The sequence below is a fragment of the Perca fluviatilis genome, chromosome 12, assembly GCF_010015445.1.
Source record: "Perca fluviatilis chromosome 12, GENO_Pfluv_1.0, whole genome shotgun sequence".
NCBI lineage: Eukaryota > Metazoa > Chordata > Actinopteri > Perciformes > Percidae > Perca > Perca fluviatilis.
In genome coordinates, this window is record NC_053123.1 from 34,900,604 (window position 1) to 34,927,883 (window position 27,280).

Below are 27,280 nucleotides of genomic sequence, written 5' to 3' on the forward strand. Positions count from 1 at the left end.
CAGTACATTGAGCCTGAGGGGCACATTTGCACCCAGCAGGAAGTGGTGGAGAAAAGTGTAGCTATAGACCATGCTACCATTTCAACACCAAAGTCACCTAAAATAAAAGGTAGAGTCGAGGAGGGCGAAACATCTGACGTTTTGCCTAAGGCCAGAACAACAGCTAGACCAGGAGATTTGGAAACTGAAGCATCACTCATGCTGGCACAAAAATCCCCCAGACTAAAATCAAGAGCAGCAGAAGTGGAAGCTCAGTCATCGCCTAGAGCAAAAACCAGAGCAGAGAAGATGTTGTTTGAGAAGACAGGAGAAGAACGTGAGCTTCAGCTGTCAAGGGAGAACCTCTCCGAGCTGAAGAATGAAAGTGAGAAGTTTGTCAGTGAAGAGGAGGCCTTGACTCAGCGGATAATGAAATGGCAACAAAATGTTCAGATGGAACAAGAGCAAGCTGTGAAGCCGGAGTCCGAATGGGTAGAGGGTTACTCCCAGATCCAGGCAGAGAAAACCACGGAGGTTGGATTAAATGTTGCAGAGGCGTCTGCTTTGGAATCGCAACCTGAAGTGGTCCGCAGCAAGAAGACTTCACCAGGAAAGAACGCCAAAGAGAAGTTTCTTTTGAGCGAGTCGGTTCCTGCTGGTTTCCATGATCAGCAGGGCGATAGCCTGCAGTGGCCACCTGCTGGCGAGCTTCCAACAGAAGGTCGTGAGACCAGGTTGCAGAGGGACAGTGAGTACTTTGTAAGCGAGGAGGAAGCACTGGCTCAGCGCATCCTGAAATGGCAACAAGATGGTGTCGAACAAGATGAAGTAGCTGAACTGGAGTCTGAGTGGGCTTTGGGGAATCAATCAATCAAACAGCCTGGCTTGGGGTTGCTGTTTGAGTCCCAAGTTCCAACATTTGATAGTGAACTTCATCGTGGTGGCATTTCTCATGAAACCCATCCCAGTGAGCTTCCAACTCTTGCTGGTGGAGCCATATCAACAGAAAAACCTTCACCTCTTCAACATGCCGCTGGGTACGAACCATCTCCTCCTTGTGAGCCTTCTTCAATTACAAGGCATTCTCCTACTCATGCTGGTTTACCACACAATCTGGAAAGAGAGGCAGAAAGGAGACAGAGCAGGGAGGAATATCCAATGGCTGCAGATAAATCCAGCTACCAACGCTTTCAGTCAGATGTAAGAGAGGAGAGAGGGACAAGAGAGGAGATGGGATCTACCAGAGAGAGCAGCGAATGGAGACAACAGAATGATTTTGCAGGTATGAGAAGAGAGGAAATAAGCGGAGATCCAAAAAGGTCAAAACAGGAGTGTGCAATGATTGCAGAAAGCCTTGAACTCGGAGCTATAAAGAAAGATGAAAGGAGAGCCAGAGAGGAGTCAAATTTGAGAGAAGGAGTTTACCAAACTCAAGAGTCGAACAGGATGAAACAAGGGGATACAAGTGCTGGAGGCTCCCTTCCACTATTCGTGAAGGAAATATCTTCAGTCAAAGCAAAAATCGGTGAGATGTCAGAGTTTACCTGCCAATTCCAGGGTGACCCTGTACCCACAGTCACTTGGCTCAAAGATGGCCACCCAATAGCCGACAACCCTGACTATGATATCATGAGCAAATCTAACAAATCGAAGCTCACTGTCTTCTATCCAACAACAGACCACAAGGGGACATATGACTGTGTCATAACCAATAAAAACGGCAAATCCATCTGCAGCGGCACTCTTGAGATCTCCGACAAAAAAGTGGCGAGAAAGTCGGCAGCCGCACAGGAGGTGGTAGTTACAGAGGAGCTAGAGAAGGGTGAGGAAAACCAGGAGAGCGCGATGGAAGCAGAACTTAAGACCTACATGGATTCAGGAAAGGCAACACTACAGGTGCCTCAGGTGGTGACCCACAGACGTCTCTGCTCGGATGAATCTTTTGGCTCCTCAGCTGTAGAAATCAGAATTACCGCTGCCACTCCTCTCCCTGACATGACAGAGGAAATCAGTGAGGAAAAACCTCAAGCTTTTACGGAGAAAACCTCAGATGTGCCGGGCGATGAAGGGGCATCTCAGACTGCCAAACACAAATTTACTTTCTCCTTTGATGTAGTTGGTGAAGCTCCTCATGTGGTCAGCGAATTAGTGAATATCTCCTGTTCTGAGGGTAACACTGCTGTGTTGGAGTGTGTAATCACAGGTGAACTTGCCCCAGATGTCGCATGGTATCATGACGACGTTTGCCTCGACATCACGGCCGGAAAATACAGAAGTGAGGTAGATGATAAAGTGTACAGGCTCTATATTCACAGTTGTACATACAACGATGCTGGAGTGTACAAATGTGTTGCTAGAAATAAGATGGGCGAGGTTACAAGCATCTCTGATGTGTCATTTCAAGTCGCAGAGCCTGTGCAATTCTCAGAGGGTGGCAGTTTTTCCGAGGATGTCAAGAAACCTGCCGTATTCCACAATGCTGCCATCACTCACACTGAGGACAGTATCAGTAAGATGAAAGATAAACCTCTGAGTTCACAAGCTCCATCGGGCGTAGCCAAAGCCCCAAAATCCAGACCTAGTGTCTCAAGAGAGCCTCCGACTGTATCCGGATGTGGTCTGTCGGCTTCTGCCGCTGTGATAAAGGTTTCTCAGATTAAACAAGCTTTTGAGTCAGACTCTGCAGTTGCATTGCTGCCGCCCCCCTCTCCCGAGGAGCAGAGAAAGGAAACACTTTTCCCTGAGGAATTTATTCCTGCGGTGGCCATTTCCCTTGACCAGCAGGAACAAGTCATTGAACCTGGACTCCATGCAGAAGGTGGTGTAAGCCTTGCTGCTGCTACAAAAGGAAATCCAGGTTCTCCCAAAGATGTTCATGAAAGAGCAGAACGAGATTTCACTCAAAGTATTCCTGCTTCAGAAAAATCTGTTTCCCTTCAAAACCCTCTAGCACCCGAATCTGTATCTTCCAAACCCTCCCAGCCCATCTCCTCTCAGGAGGAAGGCTGTGAGATCTCTAGTGATGTTGAAGAGGAAGCAGTTTCAACAGAAAGCCACGGTGTACTTAAACAGTTTGTGGAGGAAGTGCAAGAGTCTCCAAACCTGGTGAGGCCTAAAGCACAGAAACCTGCTCAAATGCCCCAACAAATGGAGGCATGTGAAGTGGAAATGGTGAGGGAGGACACTGTGCGTACATTTGACAGAACTAGTAGCTTTATTCCTTTCCAATCTGAAAAAGTCCCATCAGTAAAACGATCTGTCAGAACTTCAGCTCCAGCTGAAGAAGCTGATAAGCCTAAAATAACTTCTGAATCTCTCAAACAAAGACAAAGTGCAGCTGCAGGTTCTTTCTCTGCAGAAGTTGAAGGTATGGTACTTGCTGGTGAGGAGCTGATTTCCATTCCAGAGCCATCGATGGACAGTGGTGTCTTCCTAAGTATGCCAGAGTCCCAGGCCGATGTGACAGAAGTAGCAGAGGAAATAGCTGGTGATGTAGTTGAGCCTCTTGCACAAATCAAGGGTGAAGATGAGAGCATTGATTACTTGGAGCCAGAACCTAAACCGCTTATGGTCAAGCCTAAAGTAGACAGCAAAATGAAACCACTTCTTCCTGATGCTGCTGCTCTGGAACCTCAAAGCTTGGTTGCATCTTTACAGGAAAGAGGAAGCTTGCACAAGGCCCCAGAAGCTGAAGCTGGAGGAGCAGCAGCAGCAGCTGTTGGCTCCATGGAGGAAGAGGAAGTCACTTTTGGCACTGTTTATGACTATTACAACCCTCCAACAGACTGGGGAAGACCTCTGTCCCCTGAGTCAGAGATGTCAATAGAGATTGGCAGCACTGTGAGCGAAGAGCTAGCCGAGGTAGCCGAGCGGTTTTACACCCCAGGCTCATCTACCGAGGTCTCGCAGCCGATTGCAGAGTCCTTCCAGACTCCCAAGTCTCACATGTCCTTCCATACTCCAAGTTCTGATTCACCTGGTGGGTTTATGACCCCTCAGGAATACCCCTTCTCCCCTGTAGAGCATAAGCGACCCTCGACAGGAGGCTCCAGCGAGATGTTCTTCTCACCAGTTCAGTTCTTGACTTCTCCTGGTGACGAGGGCATTGAAACAACACCTCCTGGAATAAATGTGGACGAGAATCGATACCTTACAAAGGGAATAGGCCTGGCGACCCTTCAGGAGAAAGTGCAGGGAATTCCTCCTGCTTTCCTCAAACCTCTCATTAGGAAAAGAGTGTTTGAAAATGACTCGCTAACGTTTTACGCTGAGGTGTTTGGCCTCCCTTCCCCAGAGGTGAAATGGTTCTGCAACAAAACCCAACTGGTGGCGGAGGACAGAGTTAAAATGGAGAGGGATGGCGATAGCATCTCGCTAACAATTCACAATGTCACAAAAGCCGACCAGGGAGAATATATTTGCGAGGCTGTGAACTATGTCGGGGAAGCCAGAAGTGTTGCTTTAGTGGGAGTTGTATCACAGGAAGTGAGGTTCCTGCCTGCCCCTCCTGCTGTCACCCATCAGCACGTGATGGAGTTTGATGTGGAGGAGGATGACTCTTCTCGTTCTCCCTCACCTCAGGAGATTCTGCTCGAAGTAGAATTGGATGAAAACGAGGTGAAAGAATTTGAGAGACAAGTTAAGATCATCACTATTCCTGAGTACACAGCCGACAACAAAAGCATGATCATATCTTTGGATGTTTTACCGAGTATTTATGAGGAGGGCGCCGTGGACTTTGTCACTCAGGAGCATGATGATTTAAAAATAGCTTTTGAGGTCACTGAGATGCCTCCAAGGTTCATCAATCCCATCTGTGACATGGAAACCCCAGAGGGTACCACTGTCATGTTTGAGTGCTCACTGATGGGAATCCCATCTCCCATCGTTTCCTGGTTCAAAGGTGACAAAAAGATTCCTCACAATAACAAAAAATACTTGCACTCATCCGATGGAGACAACCATTTCCTGAAGATCTGTCAAGTCACAACACAGGATAGCGGCGTGTATACCTGCAGGGCTATTAACATTGTCGGGGAGACTTTGTGTAGGGCCTGTCTGGTGGTGTTAAATGCCAGGGCTTTCTCAGGGAAGACCAGAGGCAGGGAGTTGACCGCGGTGTCTCTCGGAAGCGCCAAAGTCCAGCCGCAGAAGTTTGACATGGTGGTCGGTAACACGTCTTTTGACAGCGAGCAGGTGTCAGAAATTGAGCTTGAGTTTGAGTTTGAGCAAGAGGCAGATGAGTCGCAGCGGGCAGTCAGGCTGGTGGCCAAGACTGACAGCGAAATGAGCGAACAGGGAGAGAAGTACGTTAGCATTAACTTTGATGTATTTGCTGAACCAGCAAAGGATGACAAGATAGAGTTCAAAGGGAAGTCCTCTGATATGTGTAGCTTCCAGTTCCAGGTGACTGAGTCGCCGCCTAAATGTGTCATCCCGTTGACTAACGTTACAGCAGCGGTAGGGACGCCAGTTATCCTCCAGTGTCTGGTTAATGGTAAGCCAAACCCCACTGCCGAGTGGTATAAAGATGAAGTCCGAGTCACAGGCGGCAGGTGTATAATCCAGGAGAAAACTGCAGGCCATTTTAATCTGCTCATTACTAACGTGACCCAGAGTGATGCTGGCGAGTACAAGTGCATAATTCAAAACACAGCCGGGTGCGTTGAAACTTCTGCGCTGCTAAAGGTATTTTAGAGGTTTAAGGGGCTGGTTGTCCAGAGAAATTTACTTTAGTCGTATAATTCTTGACTACTTCATGGTTGTTTTAGCTACAACTATCAATTATGTCGCGTCAATTAATCTCTGGATTTTTTTCTGGATGAATGGATCAGTTGTTTGGTCTCTAACATGTATGAAAATTGTGAAAAATGTGGATCAGTGTTTCCCAAAAAGCCCAAGATGATGCCCTCAAATGTGTTGTTTTGTCCACAACTAAAAGATATTCAGTTTACTGTCACAGAGGAGAGAAGACACTAGAAAATATTCACATTTAACAAGCTGACATCACACAAGTTTCACTGTTTTTACATAAAAAAATGACTCAAACTGATTCATTTAATAGTTGACGACTAATCGATTAATCTTTGCAGCTCTAGTTGTTTTCACATACTTAAGATTAAGACTCTTTAAAACTCTTGAGGAAAAAAAACATGACAACCAATGAAACTCTAAAAGGTCTAAAAGCTCTACTGGGAAACAGAAAATTAGTGAAGCAAAATTGAAATGAAACGCCTATGAGCCCTCTAAAAACTTTCTCTTCTCATTGCTTGCTCATCACTGTTAACAGATTGCAAGTACTTGTCTAACAGCAAAGCTAAGACTTACCGAACATCGTAGAATAGTTGAAATAATCTTTGGCCAACCAGCCCGTATGTACGTAGTCATGGGGAAAACAGTCTGTGAATGTTTGTCAGTGATGAAAAATGTATCTTGGGAGGGAAAAAGTGGTTGAATAATATCAACAGATAAATCTGCTGATACTTTTTTCTTTACTTATTGTAAGTTGTGTAAACGGTTGTTTTATTTCAATTTGTGGTTGAAAAATATCTTGGTTTATGTTTGCTTTTGTTCTGGTAACACTTTAAATGTGAGCTGCTTTGAGATGTAAAGATGACGTTATGAAGTATATCATTACAGCCTTCTCAAACTACATTGGTTGTGCTTTGTTCAAAATCGAGCGGTGTCACTACCCGATGTGAGTCGAGTGCAGATATGAGTTGCGCATGCGTGTCACTTTGCTACAGGTAGCCGACAAGAACCTGCTAACGAGAGACTTCTGTAATGTCTGAAGTAGTCTACAAGAACCTGCTAACGAGAGACTTCTTTAATGTCTGAAGTAGTCTACAAGAACCTGCTAACAAGAGATTTCTGTAATGTCTGAAGTAGTCTACAAGAACCTGCTAACGAGAGATTTCTGTAATGTCTGAAGTAGTCTACAAGAACCTGCTAACGAGAGACTTTTGTAATGTCAATACAATAAAAATGGACCTACATAACAAAGTTGGTTCACTGCTGGCTACAAGTTAGCAATCAAACACAACAAAGGCTGTCACTTGAATGGCGTTTTGAGCTAACGTTAGCAATCAAACAATCATAGATAGCTAAAACGTTTTTGAAATGATTTCCATCTTCTGTTATTGTTTAAAATGAGAAAAGTTTATTATTTTATGGATTTCACAAATGTCATTATGACACGTTATGCCGTAAACCGTTTAAATTTGAGCATGCAGGACTCACATCTGGACATCGGGTAGTGACAGCGGCTCAAAGAAAAATGTCATCGGTCTGATTTTCAACATTGTGCTGTTCACATCAGGGAATATTAGGCAAAGCAAACATCTTATATACACAAAACCTTCACAGAAATACATATCATTGGCATTTTGAAATATTACTTTTTGTTAAATTAGCGACAGTGTTTGTGAGAAGCTACAAAGCCAAAGTTAAACAAATAAAATAAAATAGGAAATTAAACATTAGAGCTCAATACAATGCATGTACAGTACCACCTTTACTTGGGACTGGAATCAATGAATCAGGATAAACTTAAAAATATTAAAAGGTTCAGGCAAACTTGCCAGCACTGTGACATCCCTGCATAGTTTTGGTTTGACCAGAAATCAGTAGTTATTCTGAGTTAAAATGTGAAATAACATATATTTAGCAGTGAAAACTACATGCCATGTAGAAACTGGGTGTTTTAAAAAGAAACATGCATTTTAGGGATGCACCGAATCCAGATTTTTGGGGTTCGAATCCACTGGTTAAGATTCTGTTGAATCCAAAACCAAATACCGAATCCTACTCCCAGTTTTTAGTTGTGACTGTCCTTCCTTTGCCGTACCTGAAGTTGCTGCATTTTGGCTGCTGTCTGTAGATTCCTTCGTGCACAACTCGTATTCTTTCAGATGGTTCATACCAAATGTTGTAACAGCAGCCATGTTGTGTACTGTTTAGGGTCCTCGCCACCACCAGACAAATCGCCATTGCAAATTGAACATGTAGCTGGACTTGAATGGCCTTCTTTTCTGTTCACCAGTTCCATGTCCACTTTCTCATAGCCTACTGCATTGAACACTCCACCTACGTAAACACCTTCCTGTAATCAACGGCGGCGTCATTACGGCAACCAGCGTAGTGCGCCTAGTGCAAGCGTAGGGTTAGGTTTGCTGGAAAAAAATTCTAAGGTTCGGCCAAAAAAACAGAACCCTGTCAAAAAACCCTATAGTTCCCTATAGAATCCTGGATTTGGTGCATCATTGGTGCATTTAACTCAAGAACTGCGATTAAATGAGAAAGCAAACTTGGATATTTTTGATATCTTGCAGAAGGAAAGAAAAATGTTTTCTGAATGTCACCTAGGTTTTGTGCTAAACTGCAAGAAGTTTGGTTCCAAAAAAGGAACTGCCGTGTTTGAATAATAACAAATAGAAACAAAAGCAGTAATCTGTTTTACTTTGCAACACATAATGCTTACTTGAAACAATTCAGTTTAAGGTTGCATGTCGTCACCTTCCTAAAATAATGACATAAGTAATTTTTTCAGGTTTTTCAGAAAACAAAAAAAATTGAATGGCCTAAGTCACACGCTTGACATTGCCGTTATACTAAAGGTGTAGAATCACAAGACCTGTTCAACTGAAGATGTAGACAATTTTACCAGAGGTGGCCAGCATCATGAGGAGATGATTTAGGCAAAAAAAAAAATGACTTAGGCCATTATTTTAGGAAGGTGACGATGTGTGATTTGGAAAGATTGTTTGGAGTATTTGTTTTTTTTGATTTCTTTGTGTGTCTAAGAGTTTTTGCTGAGTGTGAATGATATTTTTAGGATTTTAAAGCAAGCTGGTAATTCATAATAGAGAAGTCAAAATTTTAAAAATGGATAATACTGTGAAACTTTTTTAAAATTTTAAATATAAGTTGTGATGTCTTGTAAATATGTGTCCTTTTTAGGAGTGTATGAGTGCTATTTACCAGTATAAGTACATTTAAAAAAGGTAGATAGAAAGATAGAAATTCATGGTTTTATTTGTACAGACGTCATGTTGGTTAGTCTCAGAGTTTATATAATAAATGATGATGTTTTAAAGTTGGAGTCTGAGCTTGATCTTTAAGTGTTAATACAATTTATCAATTGTGACATTTACAGATAAAATACAGGTGTCAAAAAGGACCTTTGTTGTGTAGGACTTGTGATAATTGGATATATTTTGATACCAGTGCCAATACATTACAAGATTTTGGAACTGATACCAAATAAAGACCTTTTCCGGAGGTCTGTTCTGTAATTAAGCCAATTGATTGATTTGTAATTTATAAGTAAAGTTCAAAGCAAAGGTGTTGAATAAAATTTTTATATATAACCAAAAAAACAAACTACTTTCGTCATCCGTTTGTGTTCTTCATGTTGCTTCAATTATGTGTTTTTACAGCATGAAAAACTCAATTTGGATGCCTAGTTATTAGATAGATTTCAATACACCTTTGTAACTGCAACTACCTTGACAGAGGATGTTTTGCTTTTTGAAAACATTTACAAAATAAATTATTTTAATTGAAAACCTGTCTGACAAAAACAACAACATACAAGTAAAAGTCCAGTAAACATTTGGATATGGTTGCTGAAATACAAATGGTCTTTTCTAGAAATGTTTCTGTCATTTGTAGGTCAAGCTAAAAGCATTTCATCTCTCTTTCTCACATATTTTAGTAGGGCTGTCGCATCTTAATCACCTAGTCAACTAATAGGTAACTAGGGTCTTTTTTTGGTATAAATTAGAAATATGCTGGTTGTCACTTTAAAGTGAAAAATCTAAATAAGCATTCACAAATATGCTTTTGTCTTTGACGAGCACCAAAAGTCCTATGACTATTAAACGTGTTTCATGCTTCTTGCGTTCAGCACGGTCAGGGCGGTCTGGATGGCGATATGACGCAGACACGGCCTGGGCGACTGTGAGCGGAGGGTCTGATAGCCGAGCCAGGCACCTCCAAGATATTGTAACAATGCAGACACCGCGTTACAGTGATTGGCTACATAAGAGAAAAAGTCAGTTCTTTGAGCCCCTCTGATGGCTACCACTTTAACCACAATCAGACTGAAAGAAGGTTCAGGGCGACCATTCATGCCATCTGCAACACCCCAACCACGCTGAACACAAGAAGCATGAAACGCGTTTTAGTCGACTTCTTTTTGAGAATATCTGTGTTTAAGGACAGGCCTAATATTTGCCTCTATCAATTCAATGTTAATATATTTTGTGTTGTGGATATTGTTATCAGTCTTGCTCAATATTTTCCTAACAGAGCGTTGTAGCACCACCATCACCACTGTGGAGGAACAAGAGGAAACCTACTACACTGGTGTCCAGTTACCACAGAAAACAAAAACACTTGAACTCAAACCAGAGCCCAAACGTTACTCTTCCTCTTTAGAGAAGAAAAAAGAAAAGCCAGTTTTCCTCAGCCAGCTCGCCCCAGCAGCTGTAACCAGCGGGGAAACAGCCAGGTTTACCGTCAAAGTGTCCGGCCTTCCAAAGCCGACAGTTCAGTGGTCTCACAACGGAAAAGTGATTAAGAGCTCCTCCATATACAAGCTGATAGAGACGAAGGAGGAGTACACGTTAGTTATCACTCAGGTCACATCTGAGTATGAGGGTGAGTACTCTTGCACCGCCACCAACAGATTTGGCCAGACAACGTGCACCACATACCTCGAAGTGAAAAAGAAGGATGTTAGCCAGGCGGAGAAATGGGTTGAGAAGATGTTTAAGGTCATAGGTCAACCCCCAACTTTTACAGTTCAGATCCAACCGGTGAGGTGCTCAGAAGGAGGAGAGGTTTCTTTTAATTACAAAGCCAGTGGTGATCCAATCCCTGATGTAAAGTGGTTCAAGGGGGCTTTCCAGATCCAGCCCAGTAGAAACTGTATCGTTATAGCCAATCCAGATGGATCTGGCGTCATTAAAATAAAGAGTGTCAAACAGGAAGACAGTGGGCTCTATACTTGTAAGGCCTCCAACCAGTTTGGAGAGGCGTCTTGTAGCGCTGAGCTTGTTGTGTTTAGAGAATCAGCCTCTGTTTCTCGCAAACAGGAGCATGTGACCATGGTTCAGAAGAAAGGCTATAAGGTTACAACGACAGAACAAGCAACAGAGTCTCGCTTGTACCAGGTCAGCCTCCCAGGTCAGGACAGATCAGATCAGATGGTTTACACCATTGGCACTGAAGACCGGCAGATAATTCCCAGTGAGCAAGTGGGCTCCCTTAGAGAACTAGACATCTCTGCTGCTACTATCCATCGCGAGCAGCTGACCCACCAGGCAGCAGTGCTTCAGTCTCACGAGATGGAGGAGAGGGTGTCTGTGGTTCCTACCCACCCGCCTCAGGTTTCAGCTGTTCCTGTGAAACAGCTTCACGTGACCGCGTTCACGTCGTCTGTTGAAGAGAGTCAGGACCTCACTGAGCAGCACTGTGATCGCATTCAAAGCCCTGAGGTCATTGAGCTTCAGGCAGCTAGAGAAAAGAGGTTAATGGTGATGTCAGCTGTTGCCGAGGAGCTCACCACGCTTTCTACGGTTAGCACAGAGCCTCTGTCCGACAGGAAGTCTGCTAAAGTCACGCCCACTTCAGAACCTAAACATCTAGTCAGTGGGCATCAAGTCGAGTCACAGTTGCCCTTCCTAAAAGAGCAGTCTCAGGATATCCCCAAACCTCAGGAAGAGAAGGGTTATAAAGTTAAGGAAGGTGTCAAGATTTTATACTCAGTCCAGTCTGCAGAGAAACGGGTGCTTGCAGAGGGCCACACAACTGAACTAGCAACAGCAGATTCTGCTGTAAAGTCTTCAGTTGGGAAAGAAAAGCACCGACCTGTCTTGGCTTCAGTCAGCGAGTCCAAACAGACTCTTTCCAAGGAGACTAAGTTCTCCTTGCAGAGGCCCGTTGAGGAGACCGCCCATCTCTGTAAGGATAAAATGATGAAGGTGGCTCTGACTGCGGAAGAGAAGCAAATGTTGCAGGCTGAGCCCACTCAGCAGCTGCCAAGTCTGGACAGTGCCATGTCCATTCAGTCCCAGGTAGAAGGGGAGCAGTTGTTGCACCTGCAGGTTATCACAGATCAGGACCTCCTTCCATCTGAGAAGGGTTTCACCTGTGAGAAACCAGAACCAGAGCAGGCAGGAGTCAGGAAGAGTCCCACTCTGCTTTACAGCGTTAGCCAGGATGAACAGAGGACAGTAGTTTGTGAGGACACATCAGAGTTTGAGGCCAAGGCTAGCACCATGACTATCCAGCCCCAGAAAGAAGCCCCTACTCTTCTGCATCTTCAGTCAACCCAACCTGTGGAAGCGCTACCCAAAGAGGGTATTCTCCTAATTGAGAAGCCTGACCAGCAGGTTGCAGCGCAGAAACAAGAAAAGACGAGAAGTCATGCAGCTACCTTGGAAGAGAGACGGGAGCTCACAGCAGATTATCACACAGAGCTGGATTTGTCTGTCACTGGCAGTCAGTCTCAGCTTCGAACTGAGCCTAGGCCTCAAAACATCCTCCAGCTCTCTTTCCAGCCCATGCAGCTGCCAAAGGAGACACCAGTTACCATTGATATGAAGCAGCAGCGAGCTTTGGTGCAGAAGGAGGATCGCTTAAATTTGATGCATGTCACCAGTGTGGCAGACAGTCGGGCTTTAGAGGAGGGTCACACTGAGAGTCTTACAGCTGTGGATAAATTCACCTGCCAGATGGCTGTAGAGCCAAAACTTCCCACCGAGCCAATCCAGATTGAGGAGAAGGAGATTTCCACGGAGAGTAGTATCCTTCTACAGGCAGCAGAACAGGACTTTGCTGTTCAGATCCAAGAGGGCCAGTCAGTCAGACAGTCAATAGTGATGGACGAAAAGCGAGTGCTGACGGGTGAGCTCTCTCAGGTGATTACCAAGTCTGAGTCCACTAAAGTCGTCGTCACCACTCAGCCAAAACTGTCCCTTTTGGCATCAGAATCCAAAGACACCACACCTCTTCCCAAAGAGATGACGTTTGTGATTCAGATCCCTAAACCATTCAGTCTAAATATACGTAATCAGCTCAGAGATGCCCTTCAGTCTGCTGTGGCCAGTGACCAGCCAGTGTTGCTGGCTGACGTCGTAGGAAGGTTACAAGCTGTAGAAGTACAGGAAGTCAAGGTTCAAAGAGAGCCTAAGAGGGCCATGTTTACATACCTGATCACAACAACAGGTGCTCCCATGGAAATCACTCTGGCTTTTGAGGGTAAATACCCTCAGACAGCTGACCTCAGGACTGAACTCCAGGCAGCTTTCCACTCTATAGTGTATCAGGAAGCCCACGTTCTTACCTCAGAACAGCCAGGCACTATGCAGTTAGACAAACCTCAAAGGGCGCAGGTCACCTCGACCCACTCTAAGCAAATGCTGTCATCCATGGTAGAGACTGTAAGCGTGGCAGAGAGTGCAGTGGATTTCACTGCTGTAAAATCTCAGGCTGCTGCACTCAAGACAGAGTCTAAAATGGCAGTTGAATGTGCTGCAGCTGAACAACAGGTTGTGGTGCAGGAATCTAAAGCAGCAAAAATGGAACAGTCCATCTCAGCCCAGGTACAAATTTCTACCGAGTCTCACATGGCTTTTGAGCAGTCGGTGCAGGTTTCAAAGCAGGAGGTTAGGTCAGTTATGGTGAAAGGCAGAGAGAGGGATGTAGGAGCAGCTATGGTTACCACTACCTTGCCTCCCACAACTGTCCCCACCGAACAGGTGGATATCAGCTTCCAGAAGGAACACAGGGAGGAGTTCTTTAAAGAGGAGATCACAGTTTCCAGGCCAGAGCAGAGAGAATACCCTGTAATAGTCACCTCCCTTGAAGACGTATCAATTGATGAGGATAGTAAAATAACCTTTAGCACCACCATTAAGTATGTGACAAAGGTAAACTGGTTTTTCAACGGGCAATTGGTGAAGTCTGGCAAAGAGTTCAAGTGTTCCAAAGACCACGACACATACACATTGGTTATCAACAAAGTTGTCAAGGAGAGGCATCAAGGAGAATATGTTTGTGAGGCTGAGAATGAAGCTGGCAGGACTACAACATCTTCAAGACTCACTGTGGTCTCAAGAGGTTTGATAACAGGAGAATTTAATGTATCATTCATTCATTCATCCACTTCCTCTTAGAACAACTAATCTTTCACGTACATTGGTTCAGTAGATACTAGATCCCTCAGATATACGTGTCAACGTCAACACGGGCATACTGCGCAAGAGTCGACACTTGGTCTTCAACTCCCTTCGACAGATGTTACGACCATGTTTTATTTTTACACACACTCTTGGTTGCAGATGTTAATTATTTCTCCCCAATTTTGGATCACATTTCTGTTTGAACATGTTCGATTGTGTAGTTTTTTGGTTTAGAAGCCTTATTGAGGATTTTGCTTCTATACTTTGTAACAGTCAGGGAAACCTGTAATCTTGGTTGTCGATTTTTTTAATTTTTCCCCAATTTCGGTTCTCATTGCTTCTGGTACATGTCCAGTTGTGAGGTTTTTGGGTAAGAAGCATAAATTGAATTCCCATTGGAAAAAGTGCAGCAATATTCTGTTACAGTGGGTCTTCGGCTGAAATGAAACGCCTGCTCAGTATGCTCATGTGTTGACGTTGAAACGCGTATCGGGTGCGATCTAGCATCTACAATTCAAGACTTTTGTCGTCACATGAAATGATGCATTTGTCATTTTGGTCTCTATATTCATTTTCATAGCTCGGCATGAGCACCCTTAGCAGGTCACTGGATGATACTAACTCACCATGTCTTGTTTGTTCCACATCATTGGTCAATATTTGCCAACAGGCCAGAACCGTCACAGCCATGCAAGTTTAGCTTTACTCTCTGTAGTCGATAAGCATCTCGCTATAATGGTTGTCATGATTCTGGCCTTCAGGTAACTTTCACGGTCTTTCCATGGTCACTTTGGCATGTCGGTGTCAACAGGTTCCTTTGTTTTAAACCCATGGTCTGTCACATTCCTTTAGGTCCATTCTCTCCACAATGTCTCTCTGCATGCTTTCAGGTCTTCAACTTGACATTGCTTCATTTTTCACAAACTCTTTGTTTCTCTTCCTTTTAGCCTGAACCCTAGCCCCATGTACAATCAATGATAGCAGTTTTTCGTTAAACCATGGGGCTAATGTTCTTGCTAATGTGCTATTTTTCTCCTCCACAGTCATCCTGTATCCACCATCATACATTTCACCATACCTTGTTCCTGATCTGTCAATGTTGTACAAGAGTTCCTTATGTTCCATGACTAACATTTACCCTTTTGTCTGTGTGTGCCTCAGTGCCACCTGTCTTTAGGCAGAAAATCACACCTCTGGAGATAAACATCGGTGGCCAAGCCAAGTTCGAATGTGAAATTGAGGAAGCCCCGAGTGTCACCTTCAAATGGTACAAGTCTGGCATTGAGATCAAACAGAGCGAGAAGTATAGGATCCTCAGCCGGCTCACCAGTTCCTCCCTGGAGCTCATGAACCCAATCAAAGCCGACAGCAGTGAATACACCTGCAAGGCTTCAAACAAGCATGGCACTGACAGCTGCACTGCCTCGCTCATCGTCACCGGTAAGACCCCAGTGGGACCTCATTTTTTTATTCCTGCTTTATATGTGTGTCTGTTTGAGAGAGAGAGAATTATATACATATTTGCAATGCTTTTTTTATTCCCTGACTCAATATGGTGCAATGTGGAAGTCATGATTTGTTAATAAATTGGATCTGGTGTCACGTTTTGGCAAGGTATGATGATGTTGAGGATCACATTTTCTCATGTTTAAATCTACATCGACCACCAAGTTGAGATTGCATAGGTTATGTTTTGATAGTGTAATTTTTTTGACTTTTTAAAACTTTGTTCAATTACATGTTCTACCTGCTCTCCATAGAACTGTACCCACCGGTATTTGTATCACAACCAGACCCAATGACTTTATATGTGGGCAAACAAGCTGTGCTCCAGTGCTTACTCACTGGATCCTCACCCATGGAAGTTGTCTGGCACAAGGACAACATAGCCATCTCCTCCGAAGGGAACTATGTAATGAAATGTGAAAAGAACAAGTATTCCCTTCACATTAAAAGTCTTGAGCTGACAGACCAGGGAGTGTACCTGTGCAAGGCCTCCAACAGGGTAGGCACTGCTACTTTTACGACAGAGCTCAAGGTAATCAAGAAGCCCAGCTTTGTTAAGACCATTGAGCCAGCGTCAGCTGCTGTCAATGACCCTCTGAGGCTGGAGTGCCAGGTGGACGAGGACACTGGTGTGACCGTCACCTGGACCAGGGATGGCAAAAAAGTCCACCTAAGCTTGGAGTGTAAAATGTCCTTTGAGGACAAGGTGGCTGTTGTTGAGATACCCAAGTCCAAACTGAAGGACTCTGGGAAATATGTTTGCACAGCCACAAATGAGGCTGGGAGTTCATCCTGTGAGGCTGTGGTAACAGTTCAAGGTAAGATCCTAAAGATGATCTTTCCGTTAGCTTTCAAGAAAACGTATAACTGTGAAATGAGCAAGTGGATTATTGCTGACGCTAACGCTATGCTCCGCTATCCTCTTGTCTTTCCTTTTGCATTTGTATTTCACACTTTTCTGTCTTGGTTATTTTGTGTTTGTTTATTGTCTCTCTTTTGACAATGATCTTGGTGTGTTTTTGACCTAAACACTCCTTTCAGAGCCCCCTATCTTTGTTAAGAAAATGGAACCTAAGATTACATGGAAACAAGGTATAGCTGCACGCTTACAGTGCTCCGTTAAAGGATCGCCTGAACTTCACATGCACTGGTTCTGGAATGAGAGAGAGCTTGGTGATGGAGACAAATATAAAATCTCTTTCAAGAATGGAATTGCCTCTTTGGAGATAATGAACCTTGTGGTTACAGACAGTGGGAGTTACACCTGCGAGGTGTCAAATAATGCCGGCAGCGAGAGCTGCAACACCCTTATAGCTGTTAAAGGTTTGTCAAATCTTGCATTTACTTTACACTCACTGTCAAATTCAGAAAACCTTTGGTATTAACTGCATACTTACCCTTTTGACACCCAGAGCCACCATCCATTAGAAAGGAGCTGCAGATAGTAGAGGCGGTAAAGGGAACAGCAACTCAGCTGGAGTGTGAGATCACAGGAACCGCTCCTTTTGAAATCAGCTGGTTAAAAAATAAGAAAGCCATCTCCAGTGATCAGAAATATAAAATAATCACACAGGATTCCTTGTCAAGGCTGGAGATCCAGACCTTTGAAAGTGCAGATGTTGGAGATTATCAGTGTGTCATATCTAACGATGTGGGGAAAGTCTCCACTAAGGCCCAAGCTAAACTTAAAGGTTAGTAAAGATGTGTTAGGCTGGGTAAACCCGATCTGCCGGCAATTTGATTTCTCCCTGCAGATCAGGCTGGAAACCTGTATTTTTATCTATCCTGCTTCCATTACAATTTTGCGGGGACCAATCACAAACTGGCTTATCCACCTGGTGGCTATTGGCGGGTTTAGCACAATGACGATAGAGAAGCAACCAAGCAGCTTCTTGTTTACATTCAACATAGCGGCCACCGAAGCGCAGCAACCCTTTAATGCCGCTGTCGCTGCTACGTCACGATCGTTGGTCTGATTGGTTGATTGGCAGTAGAAACTACAGAGCAGACTCCCCAGACCAATGTTCAATCTTAAAAGATTGAACATTGGTGTGGTCTGGTGATAGCCAGACCAAGCACTACATGCTTGCTCTTGGGGGAATTACTGGAATTGTTGGGACTTTGTAAATTATAGAGTGTGGTCTAGACCTACTCTATCTGTAAAGTATCCTGAGATAACTCTTGTTATGATTTGATACTATAAATAAAATTGAATTGAAATTAAAGCTGTGTTATTGACTGAGGGTTAATGTTGAGCTTTAAACTAAGTTTTTAACTCTTTAACTGTTTTTGTAGAACCGCCAACCTTCTCAAAGAGGGTTGAGAGTGCTACAGCAGTGAAAGGAAATACAGTAAAACTCCAGGGAACCGTTAAGGGTTCGGCTCCCATCTCTGTTAAATGGATGAAAGACTCTGAAACACTGAGAGATGACGATCCAAACATCAAGATGGTGTTTGAGAACAATGTTGCTAGCTTGTCGATAACAACAGTGGCCATCAGCCATGGTGGCAAGTATTCGTGCCAAGCTGAGAATGAGGCTGGTCAACAAAAATGTGAAGCTACCTTGACTGTGCAAGGTCAGTTGACATCTTAGATGCAGAGATGCTTGTATTTCAGCTCCTATGTTGAGTTCTTAAGGTTCTTGTGTGTAAACGCCTATATTTTAATAACTAATGGGTCTGTCTTATCCCAGAACCTGCCAGAATTGTAGAACCTGCAGAGTCGATTAGTGTGACTGCAGGCGATTCAGCTACACTGGAGTGCACAATTTCCGGAAGCCCAGACCTTAAAGTGAAATGGTTTAAAGACGGAAAGGAGATGATCAGTGGGCGTAAATATAAGATGACTCTGAAGGACCATATTGCCAGCATGAAGATTCTCACGGCAGAAAAAGGAGACACTTCAGAGTACAAGATGGAGGTGTCAAATAAAGTTGGGAAAGACCAGTGCACATGCTCAGTCACAATCTTAGGTTAGCGCCTGGTTTCTGCTTCTTTAACATTTGATCATGCTTCTTCTGTTTTACAAATGATGAAATTTTGACCAGTCTTAGTTGCTCACAATGTCTTACTTCCAAAATACTACAGTTGTTTGATAGTTTTTAACTTTAAGATAACGTTTTGGGACTTACTACTAACTGAAACGTTGCAGTAGATTTAATTGTAAGTAAAAACAGTGTGAAGAGTCTCGTTTACTTTTAGATTTGAGCCGAGGGATTCTTTTACAAAAACAATATGAAATTGTGTTAATGCTTGAGATGTTTTTTTCTTCAACAACCAGATCGGATAATGCCTCCAACTTTCACCAAGTCTCTGAAAAGAGTTGATGGAAACATTGGTAATGATGTCTCCATGGATTGTAAGATGTCTGGGTCTCAACCCATGACCATAGCTTGGTTCAAAGACGACCAGGAGATCATGTCTGGATCCAAATTCCAGCCTGAATTCAAAGACACCTCTGCTACGCTGAGAATTATACAGCTGGAGAAAGCTGACTCTGGAGTTTACAAATGCAGAGCCACCAATTCAGCCGGCTTTAAGGAAACCAGCGGCACGCTCTATGTCAAAGGTTATAAATGCTTGGCTTATGTTGTGCCTCTTTTTGTTGTGTACAATCCTTGAATGATTTCATGCTAACATGAAATGCAATCTTTGTTTTGTTTACGGCCTCCAGAGCCCCCAGTGTTCACAGCGAAATCAGACAACCAGGATGTTATACCAGGAACCACTGTTTGCTTCAAAACAGCCTTCACTGGAACAGCTCCTTTAGCTGTAAAGTGGTTCAGAGACGAAAAAGAGATTGTAAGTGGAGGCTCATATTTCATAAAGAAAGATGCCTCTTCAAGCTCTTTGGAGCTTCACTCTGTGAAACCCAATGACTCGGCAAAATACACATGCCAAGTATCCAACGATGCTGGGAAGGTGGATTGCACCGCAGTCCTCTTTGTAAAAGGTGCCTTTTTAAAGTATTGTGTCTTTAGCTGCGTGAAAATGTCATCTTGTCAATATATTTTGATACTAACATAATGTCTTCTGTCTGATAACGAATGTTAACCTCTTCTCTCAGAACCTCCCACGTTCGTGAGGAAGCTTGAGGCGACTAAGCTTGTCACCAGCGGCGACTCCGCCAAGCTGGAGTGCAAAGTGACGGGCAGCCCCGTCATCACTTTTAAATGGTTCAAGGATGAGATGGAGATCAGCTCCAGCTATAAATACACAATGTCTTTGATTGACTTAGTGGCATCTCTGGAAATAGTCAACTGTGCGGTAGAGGATAGTGGAGATTATGTCTGTGTGGCGTCCAGCGAGGCTGGTAGTGACCGCTGCAGCAGCACAGTTACAGTCAAAGGTTGGTTTCAGTCATTTATTTCACTCTCATTTTTGGTAAATGAAGACTTTTATTTTGACATTGAAGACATTTTTCTTTTCTTCGGTTCCAATGACAAATCATCAGTTTTTATCCTGTCAAGACGCCTCTCTCATGCCCTCTGGTGGACGAGGACATAATTGAGAACCACTGGTGGGACTACAGAACTCAACAGTGTGGTTACGGAAGTAAACATCCCGTTCATTTTCTCCAAAAAAGTAGTAAAATTATCAGCCACAATGTCTAAACAATCCAAGGTAGACTGACCATGAGCAGTGATATTGTGAAACGATAGTTTCTGATCCTGTAGAAGCCAGCTGTCAAAATTAACACATTAATAATGAGTTAATGCAAATTCCTTTAAAGCAACACCAAAGCACTTTTCCTCTTCGGTCCCCCTACAGGTTGGAAGCGGAATTGTGTCCATTATGTCTCATTCGAACTACAGATCCGCTACCCGATCTGGCAAACTTGCATAGTGCGATTATAGCCAATAGAGGGCTGCAAAGCGAATGCAGAAGTGCCGTTCACCCTGTTACGAGTTTATGAACCACTGAAACGATTTTGGAAACATTATTTTAAGGTACAAAAGAATCTTTGGTGTTTCTTTAAGTGCCACTATTTTTTTTTTTTTACGCGTGATTAACGCACCCATGTTCAGTGATTTGGCTCCGTAGTTTGGAAAATCAGGAAACTGCAGCAGTAACGTTGTGGACAGTGTTGCCAACTTGGTGGCTTTCTCGCTAGATTTAGCAACTTTTTAGACCCTCTTAGTGACTTATAAATATATTCAAATGCATTCCTTTTGTAATTCATTCCCATGCATGCAGTCCACAAATCCTCTGTTAAACATTAAACAGGACGGCTAGCGGAAACAAAACTCCTTGAGCAGTAGTCGAGTCTCAAATACCACTTGAGCATTAAAACTTGAAAAAATATCCCTTTTAAAGTACATTTAGAACGCGATTATTGGCGAATTAACTAGGACACTCATGTGATTAATTGCGATTAGAAATGCAATCGATTGACAGCCCTACAAAAAACTTGTTTTATTCAGGATGTCAGGGAGAAGTATTAGTACTGGTGGAGCTCGCTACTACCATGGAGATGTTACCATACCCTCAAACCCGCGAACAACAGCTAGCTGCTACCACTGAAGTCTATGACAGTTTATGTACACAGTCTTGTACCTTTGCCTTTTTTGCCATTTTCAAAATGTTCTTTTGCACCAAATCAAATCTCGTAAGCTGGTTGGCTTGGTTCCAGGCTTAAAACTCTTTATATTAGCATTTAATGAAACATCAATGGACATACTGAATAGGGAAAATCACTTCCAGAACCAGAGCCGCTCAAAAATGTGGATGGGTCACTGTTGACCTCTTTGGCTTAAAATGGGCGTGGCCTCTCTACAGGGTAAAAACTGAGGATGTCTTGACTGTCATTAGAGCTGAAGAAGTCACTCAGAAAAAGCATCTGCAACATCACAATAAAAATCCAGTGGATTCTTTTAATTTTGACTTTTTGGCATCATCATTACGTCATACTTGCGCTGTTCTCTTCTAGAGTCGCCATTGTTTGTGCGTAGCTTGGAGCCCAAAGATGTGGTGAAAGGTTCTGAGATGTTGCTGGAGGGCCAAGTTTCTGGCTCCGCCCCTTTCACTGTGTCATTTTATAAAAACACAAAGCTGATTAGGAATGACAAGAGACACCGGATCACTGTGAAAGACGAGCTGATAGCCCTGCAGGTGCTGGCAGTAGAGGCAGGAGACGTCGGTTTGTACCAGTGTACTGTTGAGAATGAAGTTGGGAGGGCCTCCTGTGATTGTCAAGTGACACTAAAAGGTTTGTTTAGTTGCTATGGACTTCTCTTTAAATCAAAGTTTCTGCTGCCATTTGAAAAACCCACATTTTAAATCTGCTCCATACCTATATTATATAGCCTCGTAAAGCTTAATTCTGATCTGGCAATGCTCAGTAGGCTTTATTTCTTCACAGATACAGCAACATTAAGTCAAGTAATTTTTATATGGTACAAAAATCCCCATCCATCTTAGACCCTTAAACAGAAAAAGGGTTCTCTCTCAGGAAGAGCAACACAGGTTGAGGGTTCCCTCTCTTGTAATACATGTTGTATACTTCTATATGTATGTTGTATGTATGTTTAGCATTCAATGCTAAATCTGAGTGGTCATTGGCTTTTGCTTTTAATGAAAACAAATGTGTCTCCTACAGAAATGTTGAAACTCCAACAAAATCAGTTTTTATTTGAGTTTAGAAATAGATCTGCTGTGTCAGGTTTCCTTTATATTGAGTATACTACCCTGGATCAGGAGTTTGGAGAAGCAGCCAGACACAGTCTCAACACTAAAGCCTCTCTGATTGGTCCAAACTGTGTCCGGCTCAGCTGATCCTCAGTGGATTGTTTTCTGAACATAAATCTCAAAGAAAACACTGAGCTTGCAGGATGAAGTCTGACTTTACGAGGCTAACATTCAGTAGAGCAGCCAATAATGTTATTATAAACATTTTCCTTGTAGAACCACCATCATTTGTGAAAAAGCTGCAGAACCTCAGTTCGTTGGTTGGCAGCGAGGTTTCTCTGCAGTGCACTCTGAAGGGCTCAGAGCCCATGACCTTGTCATGGACGAAAGACAACCACGAGCTCAAAGAGGCTGAAAACATTCAGATTTCATATGAAAACAACACTGCTCTGCTCCACTTCACCAACTTACAGAGCAAACATGACGGCAAATACTCTTGCCAGGCGCAGAATCAGGCTGGGAGCCAGACATGCTCTGCTGTGTTGACAGTCAAAGGTTGGTTAACATACTCGAGAACTCCAATTTGAAACTTTCCAATGGTGCATTCAGGCATATCCTTATCAACTCATTAAGTCACACATTTATAAGTTTACTAGCAGGAAGTTTCCCTCAAATGGCCAACCAAACTAAGTGTTAAATCCCAGTTGTAAACTGAAGCAAGTTAACAAATTACCAAGGTTTACAAATTGTGAACACTTGATTGACGAACAGTTGTCACTTCTCTCAATCTAACATACGTGTCATAAAGCTAGAGCCTCAAGGATTAATCGATTAGTTGTCAACTATTAAAATAAAATAGTGAAAAAAAGTAAAACTTCTCTGATGTCAGCTTGTTAAATGTGAATATGTTCTAGTTTCTTCTCTCCTCTGGGACAGGAAACTGAAGATCTTTGAGTTGTGGACAAAACAAGACATTTAAGGACGTCGACTTGGGCTTTATGGGGAACACTGATCCAAATTTGTAACCATTTTCTGACATTTCAGAGACCAAACAACTAATCCATTCATCCAGAAAATAAATAATATTATTATATAAATAAATAAATTGCAGCCCTAACTTCTTTCGTCAAAATGCCAAAGATATTGGGCCCTATCATGCACCCGGCGCAGCGTAAAGCCCGACTCAAGTGTCTTTGCTAGTTTAAGACCGACGCAGTTGTCAATTTCCCGTCCAGCGCCCACGTTGTTTAAATAGCAAGTGCACCTGCGCCCATATTTGCGGCCGCTGGTCTTACAGGGAGGTGTGTTCAGGTGCATTCTGGGCATATTGCTATCTTGAGGCAGCGGGAAGTGATCACGCCATTGACCAACAAAAACCTGGTCTAAAGTCAATAACGCAGCATTTCATTGTTATTTTAACAGAGCATTAGTAAAATGCTTCTAGGCTCGTGCACAGCGCACGCACACTATGCTTGTTACACACACAGGGACACACAGCAGCACACACACATGCAGAAGATTACAAATAAAAATATTACGGTGCAAATCCTCCATCATAAGGTCCAAACGCGCCTGGCTTTTAAAGGGAATGGGAGATGATCTCTGATTGGTTGATTGTATGTTACGCCCAAAACACACCTCTGATTAATGAAGACACTAAGTACAACCCTTTAGGACCAGGCGCCCGGCACACAGACCCTTTTTACTGCCGTCAAACTAGTAAAAGTGGATTTGGACACGCCCTAAACACACCTGCACCAGGCGCTTCACGCCATGCGCTTAGATCGTTAAAATAGGGCCCATTAAGTTTAATATGATACAAAACGGAGAAAAGCAAGAAACCTTCATATTTGAGGGACGGGAAACATAATTTTCTGCCATTGTTGCATGAAACATTACTTTAACGATTAATCGATTATCAAATGAAACAAAATCAATCAAATCAAAATAACTGTCACATGATAATTTTATGACATGAGTTGATGAGGACCAAATGCATCTTAAAAAGTCTCTAGTCTGTTATTGACTTCAGTTCTTAGTCCGATGCTGTGTTGTAGTAAATCACGTTTTTTGGATTCTTTTCTGACTGTTTTGTTTGACATGTCAGAGCCCGCTAAGGTCACAGAGGAAGCCAAGTCTGTCAGTGTGACTCAGGGGGATCCGGCCACGCTGGAGGTTCGGTTCTTGGGCACAAAACCCCTCAAGGCCAGATGGCTAAAGGCCGGCAAGGAGCTGACCTCAGGCCAGAGATATAAAATACATGGCACAGACACCAGCTCTGTGCTCAAGATTATCAAAACCGAGAAAAGTGACAGTAGTGACTACACCTTCGAGGTTTCAAATGATGCCGGCCAAAGTTCTTGCGAGGCCACACTCACCATTCTCGGTCAGTTCTTAATGTGTAACCTAGAAACAAGTTTTGTTTAGTTACGTCTTACTTTGAATGTTGCTTCTCACCTCTTTTCTCTTCTATCTAACTCAGATCAAATAATTCCACCCTCTTTTACAAGAAAACTAAAAAAGACGGAAGGTATCAAAGGATCGTTTGCTCATCTGGAGTGTCTTGTATCCGGCTCACTGCCGATAACCATACAATGGTACAGAGATGAGAAAGAAATCCAGACTGATGAGAAACACAAATGCACATTCTTTGAAAATGTTGCTTTTCTGGAAATCTCAAATCTTGACAGTAAAGATAGCGCAGCTATACCTGCATGGCTAAAAACAAAGCAGGAACTGTCCAGTGCTCTGGGATCTTGTTTGTCAAAGGTTTGAGCACAAGTTGATATGTCTAATCAAACTATAGTTACACAGCTAAAAGGATATTTGCCATATGCAGGTTTCAGAAGCATTATTTCATTTTTTTCTCTCTTCCAGAACCACCATGGATTCTTGAAAAGCCTGAATCCATGAATGTTTTGCCTGGCTCAAAAGTCCAGTTTAACGTACTGGTCTCTGGCACGCCACCACTGACCATCAAGTGGTTTAAAAACAAGAAGGAGGTTTCATCCAGTGCCGATTGCTCTGTTATCAAAGACAACACTTCAAGCTCACTGGAGCTTTTCTTTGCCAAAACTTCAGATTCTGGAGACTATGTCTGTGAAATACAGAACGATGTGGGCTCCACTTCATGCCAGGCAACACTCTTTGTCAAAGGTTATCATTCTTTATGTTAAACTGAGTCAGTAAATATGTCTCCATCCATCTGTTCTTATGGACATTTTGAATTTCAATGTTGCCTTAACGCTGACCCTCCACTTTGTGAGTATTCAATTAAAAGTGAATCAAAAATGTGACTCTTAGGCACTTCCCACTTTCCCACTGCTTTTGCCATCAAGGGCTCGAATCACTCGCAAAAGACACAAGAAAAAGCAAGCGCAACATTAAATTCAAAGGGATTTGCCCCAATACAAGAAGGCGAAAAAGAGGTCCTTCACACTGCTCTTTATATATGGTTTGTGACCCTTTGTAGCTCTGTTTTTGGAGAGCCTCTCCACTTTTAGGGAAACTCCAAAATGACAGGAGGGGTTAAGGAAGGAATTCCACAATGTCTAAATACTGCAAAGAGGTTTCATACTTTGCCGAGTTGGAAAAGTTAGTCAAACAATGAACTACCGACTGATGGAATATTTGATTTGCTTAAAATTTGGAACATTTGGATGGAAACATATACTGTACATTGTCAACCTTACAGAGATCAGAGTTTTCCCCATCATCGCCTTATCTGGTGGTTACGTCTATTGTTTTATTTTGTTCCTTAGAGCCCCCTAAGTTCACACGAACCCCGGCTCGTGTGTCCGTGGTCCGTCCCGGTCAGAATAAAATGTTTGAGTGCCAGGTGACCGGCACACCTGAGATAGACATCTACTGGTTCAGGGAAGGCTCGGAGATCAGCCCCAGCGATCGGTACAAGATGGCCTTTGTTAACTCTGTGGCCACTCTGGAAGTCTGTGGAACTGATATTAAAGACAGTGGGCTTTACTACTGCGAGGCTCGCAATGAGGCTGGCAGTGAGAGCTGCAGCACGGAGCTCAAGGTCAAAGGTTAGTTGTGTCAGGAGACATGGTGCTCATTGTGCAGGAGTTTTAAGAATAGTCAATTGTAGGAAGTGGTTCCTCAAAGACTGTAGAGGCCGTCTTTCCAAGATTATTTGACATTCTGCTTGAAATAACTGTATTGCCATTGAAGTTCAAAAAAGAAGAAAAGCACCCTTTTTTTGTAAAAAGTTTAAAAGCCTTTATTCAGACGACTATAGTATTGTATTGGCATTGATTCCAGTTGATTGTTTTAATGTTGGGTTTTTAAAACAAAAAGATTATTTCATACTGACAATCACTATTTTATAAAACGGCATCTTTTATACAGTTGAGAAAATACTGATGGCATATATCCTGTGGCATATATTTATTTTTAGAAAATAATGAACTCAAAAGAAAAAGGTAGGTAGATGACAATTTGCTTTCTCTCATCTCAGAACCGCCATCATTTATTAGAGAGTTGGCTCCATCTGATGTTGTGAAGGGCTCCACTTCTTGTTTTGAGTGTCAGGTTGCTGGGACTGGTCCGTTTGAGATAACATGGCACAAAGAAGCAAAGGAGATCAAACCCAGTGCTAAACATGGGTTCTCCCAGATGAGTGACACTGTGGGTCTAGAGGTGCACAAATGTGACACTGTAGATGTCGGTGAATACCAGTGTACGGTTGCCAACGAGGTGGGAAGCTGTACTTGTAAGACTACGCTAAACCTCAAAGGTTGGTCTGATGAGAATAACAGTGCAGATCCACCTGGCCGTGCGACTCTCCACTTTATTCCTATGGGTGACGTCAAGCGACTTTAACACGCCCGCAAAGCATCCCGGGAAGGCGGCGCTGCATTTGAAAGAATGCTGCGCATCAAAAAAGCCCATCTTTATGCAAATTATCAGTTGAATGTGACGCGACTATCCAGTAGAAGTAGACAAAAATCTTTAAACTGACC

General features: G+C 43.1%; 2 protein-coding genes across 2 annotated transcripts in view; both read left to right on the forward strand.

The window, feature by feature from the left end:
• tgfbr2l (transforming growth factor beta receptor-like) overlaps positions 1 to 27,280 on the forward strand; it is a 435,413-nt gene that overhangs the window by 279,062 nt on the left and 129,071 nt on the right. The window lies entirely within an intron of this gene.
• Positions 1 to 27,280, forward strand: part of LOC120570023 (titin-like) — a 208,193-nt gene that overhangs the window by 73,170 nt on the left and 107,743 nt on the right. Inside the window, 17 exon segments of the mRNA XM_039818258.1 lie at positions 10,291 to 14,106; positions 15,330 to 15,608; positions 15,929 to 16,492; positions 16,716 to 16,997; positions 17,087 to 17,365; positions 17,970 to 18,251; positions 18,368 to 18,646; positions 18,955 to 19,242; positions 19,348 to 19,626; positions 19,741 to 20,022; positions 21,604 to 21,882; positions 22,578 to 22,856; positions 24,409 to 24,687; positions 24,784 to 25,070; positions 25,202 to 25,457; positions 26,063 to 26,344; positions 26,776 to 27,054. Of these exon segments, the coding sequence (XP_039674192.1) occupies positions 10,291 to 14,106; positions 15,330 to 15,608; positions 15,929 to 16,492; positions 16,716 to 16,997; positions 17,087 to 17,365; positions 17,970 to 18,251; positions 18,368 to 18,646; positions 18,955 to 19,242; positions 19,348 to 19,626; positions 19,741 to 20,022; positions 21,604 to 21,882; positions 22,578 to 22,856; positions 24,409 to 24,687; positions 24,784 to 25,070; positions 25,202 to 25,457; positions 26,063 to 26,344; positions 26,776 to 27,054 (8,571 nt within the window).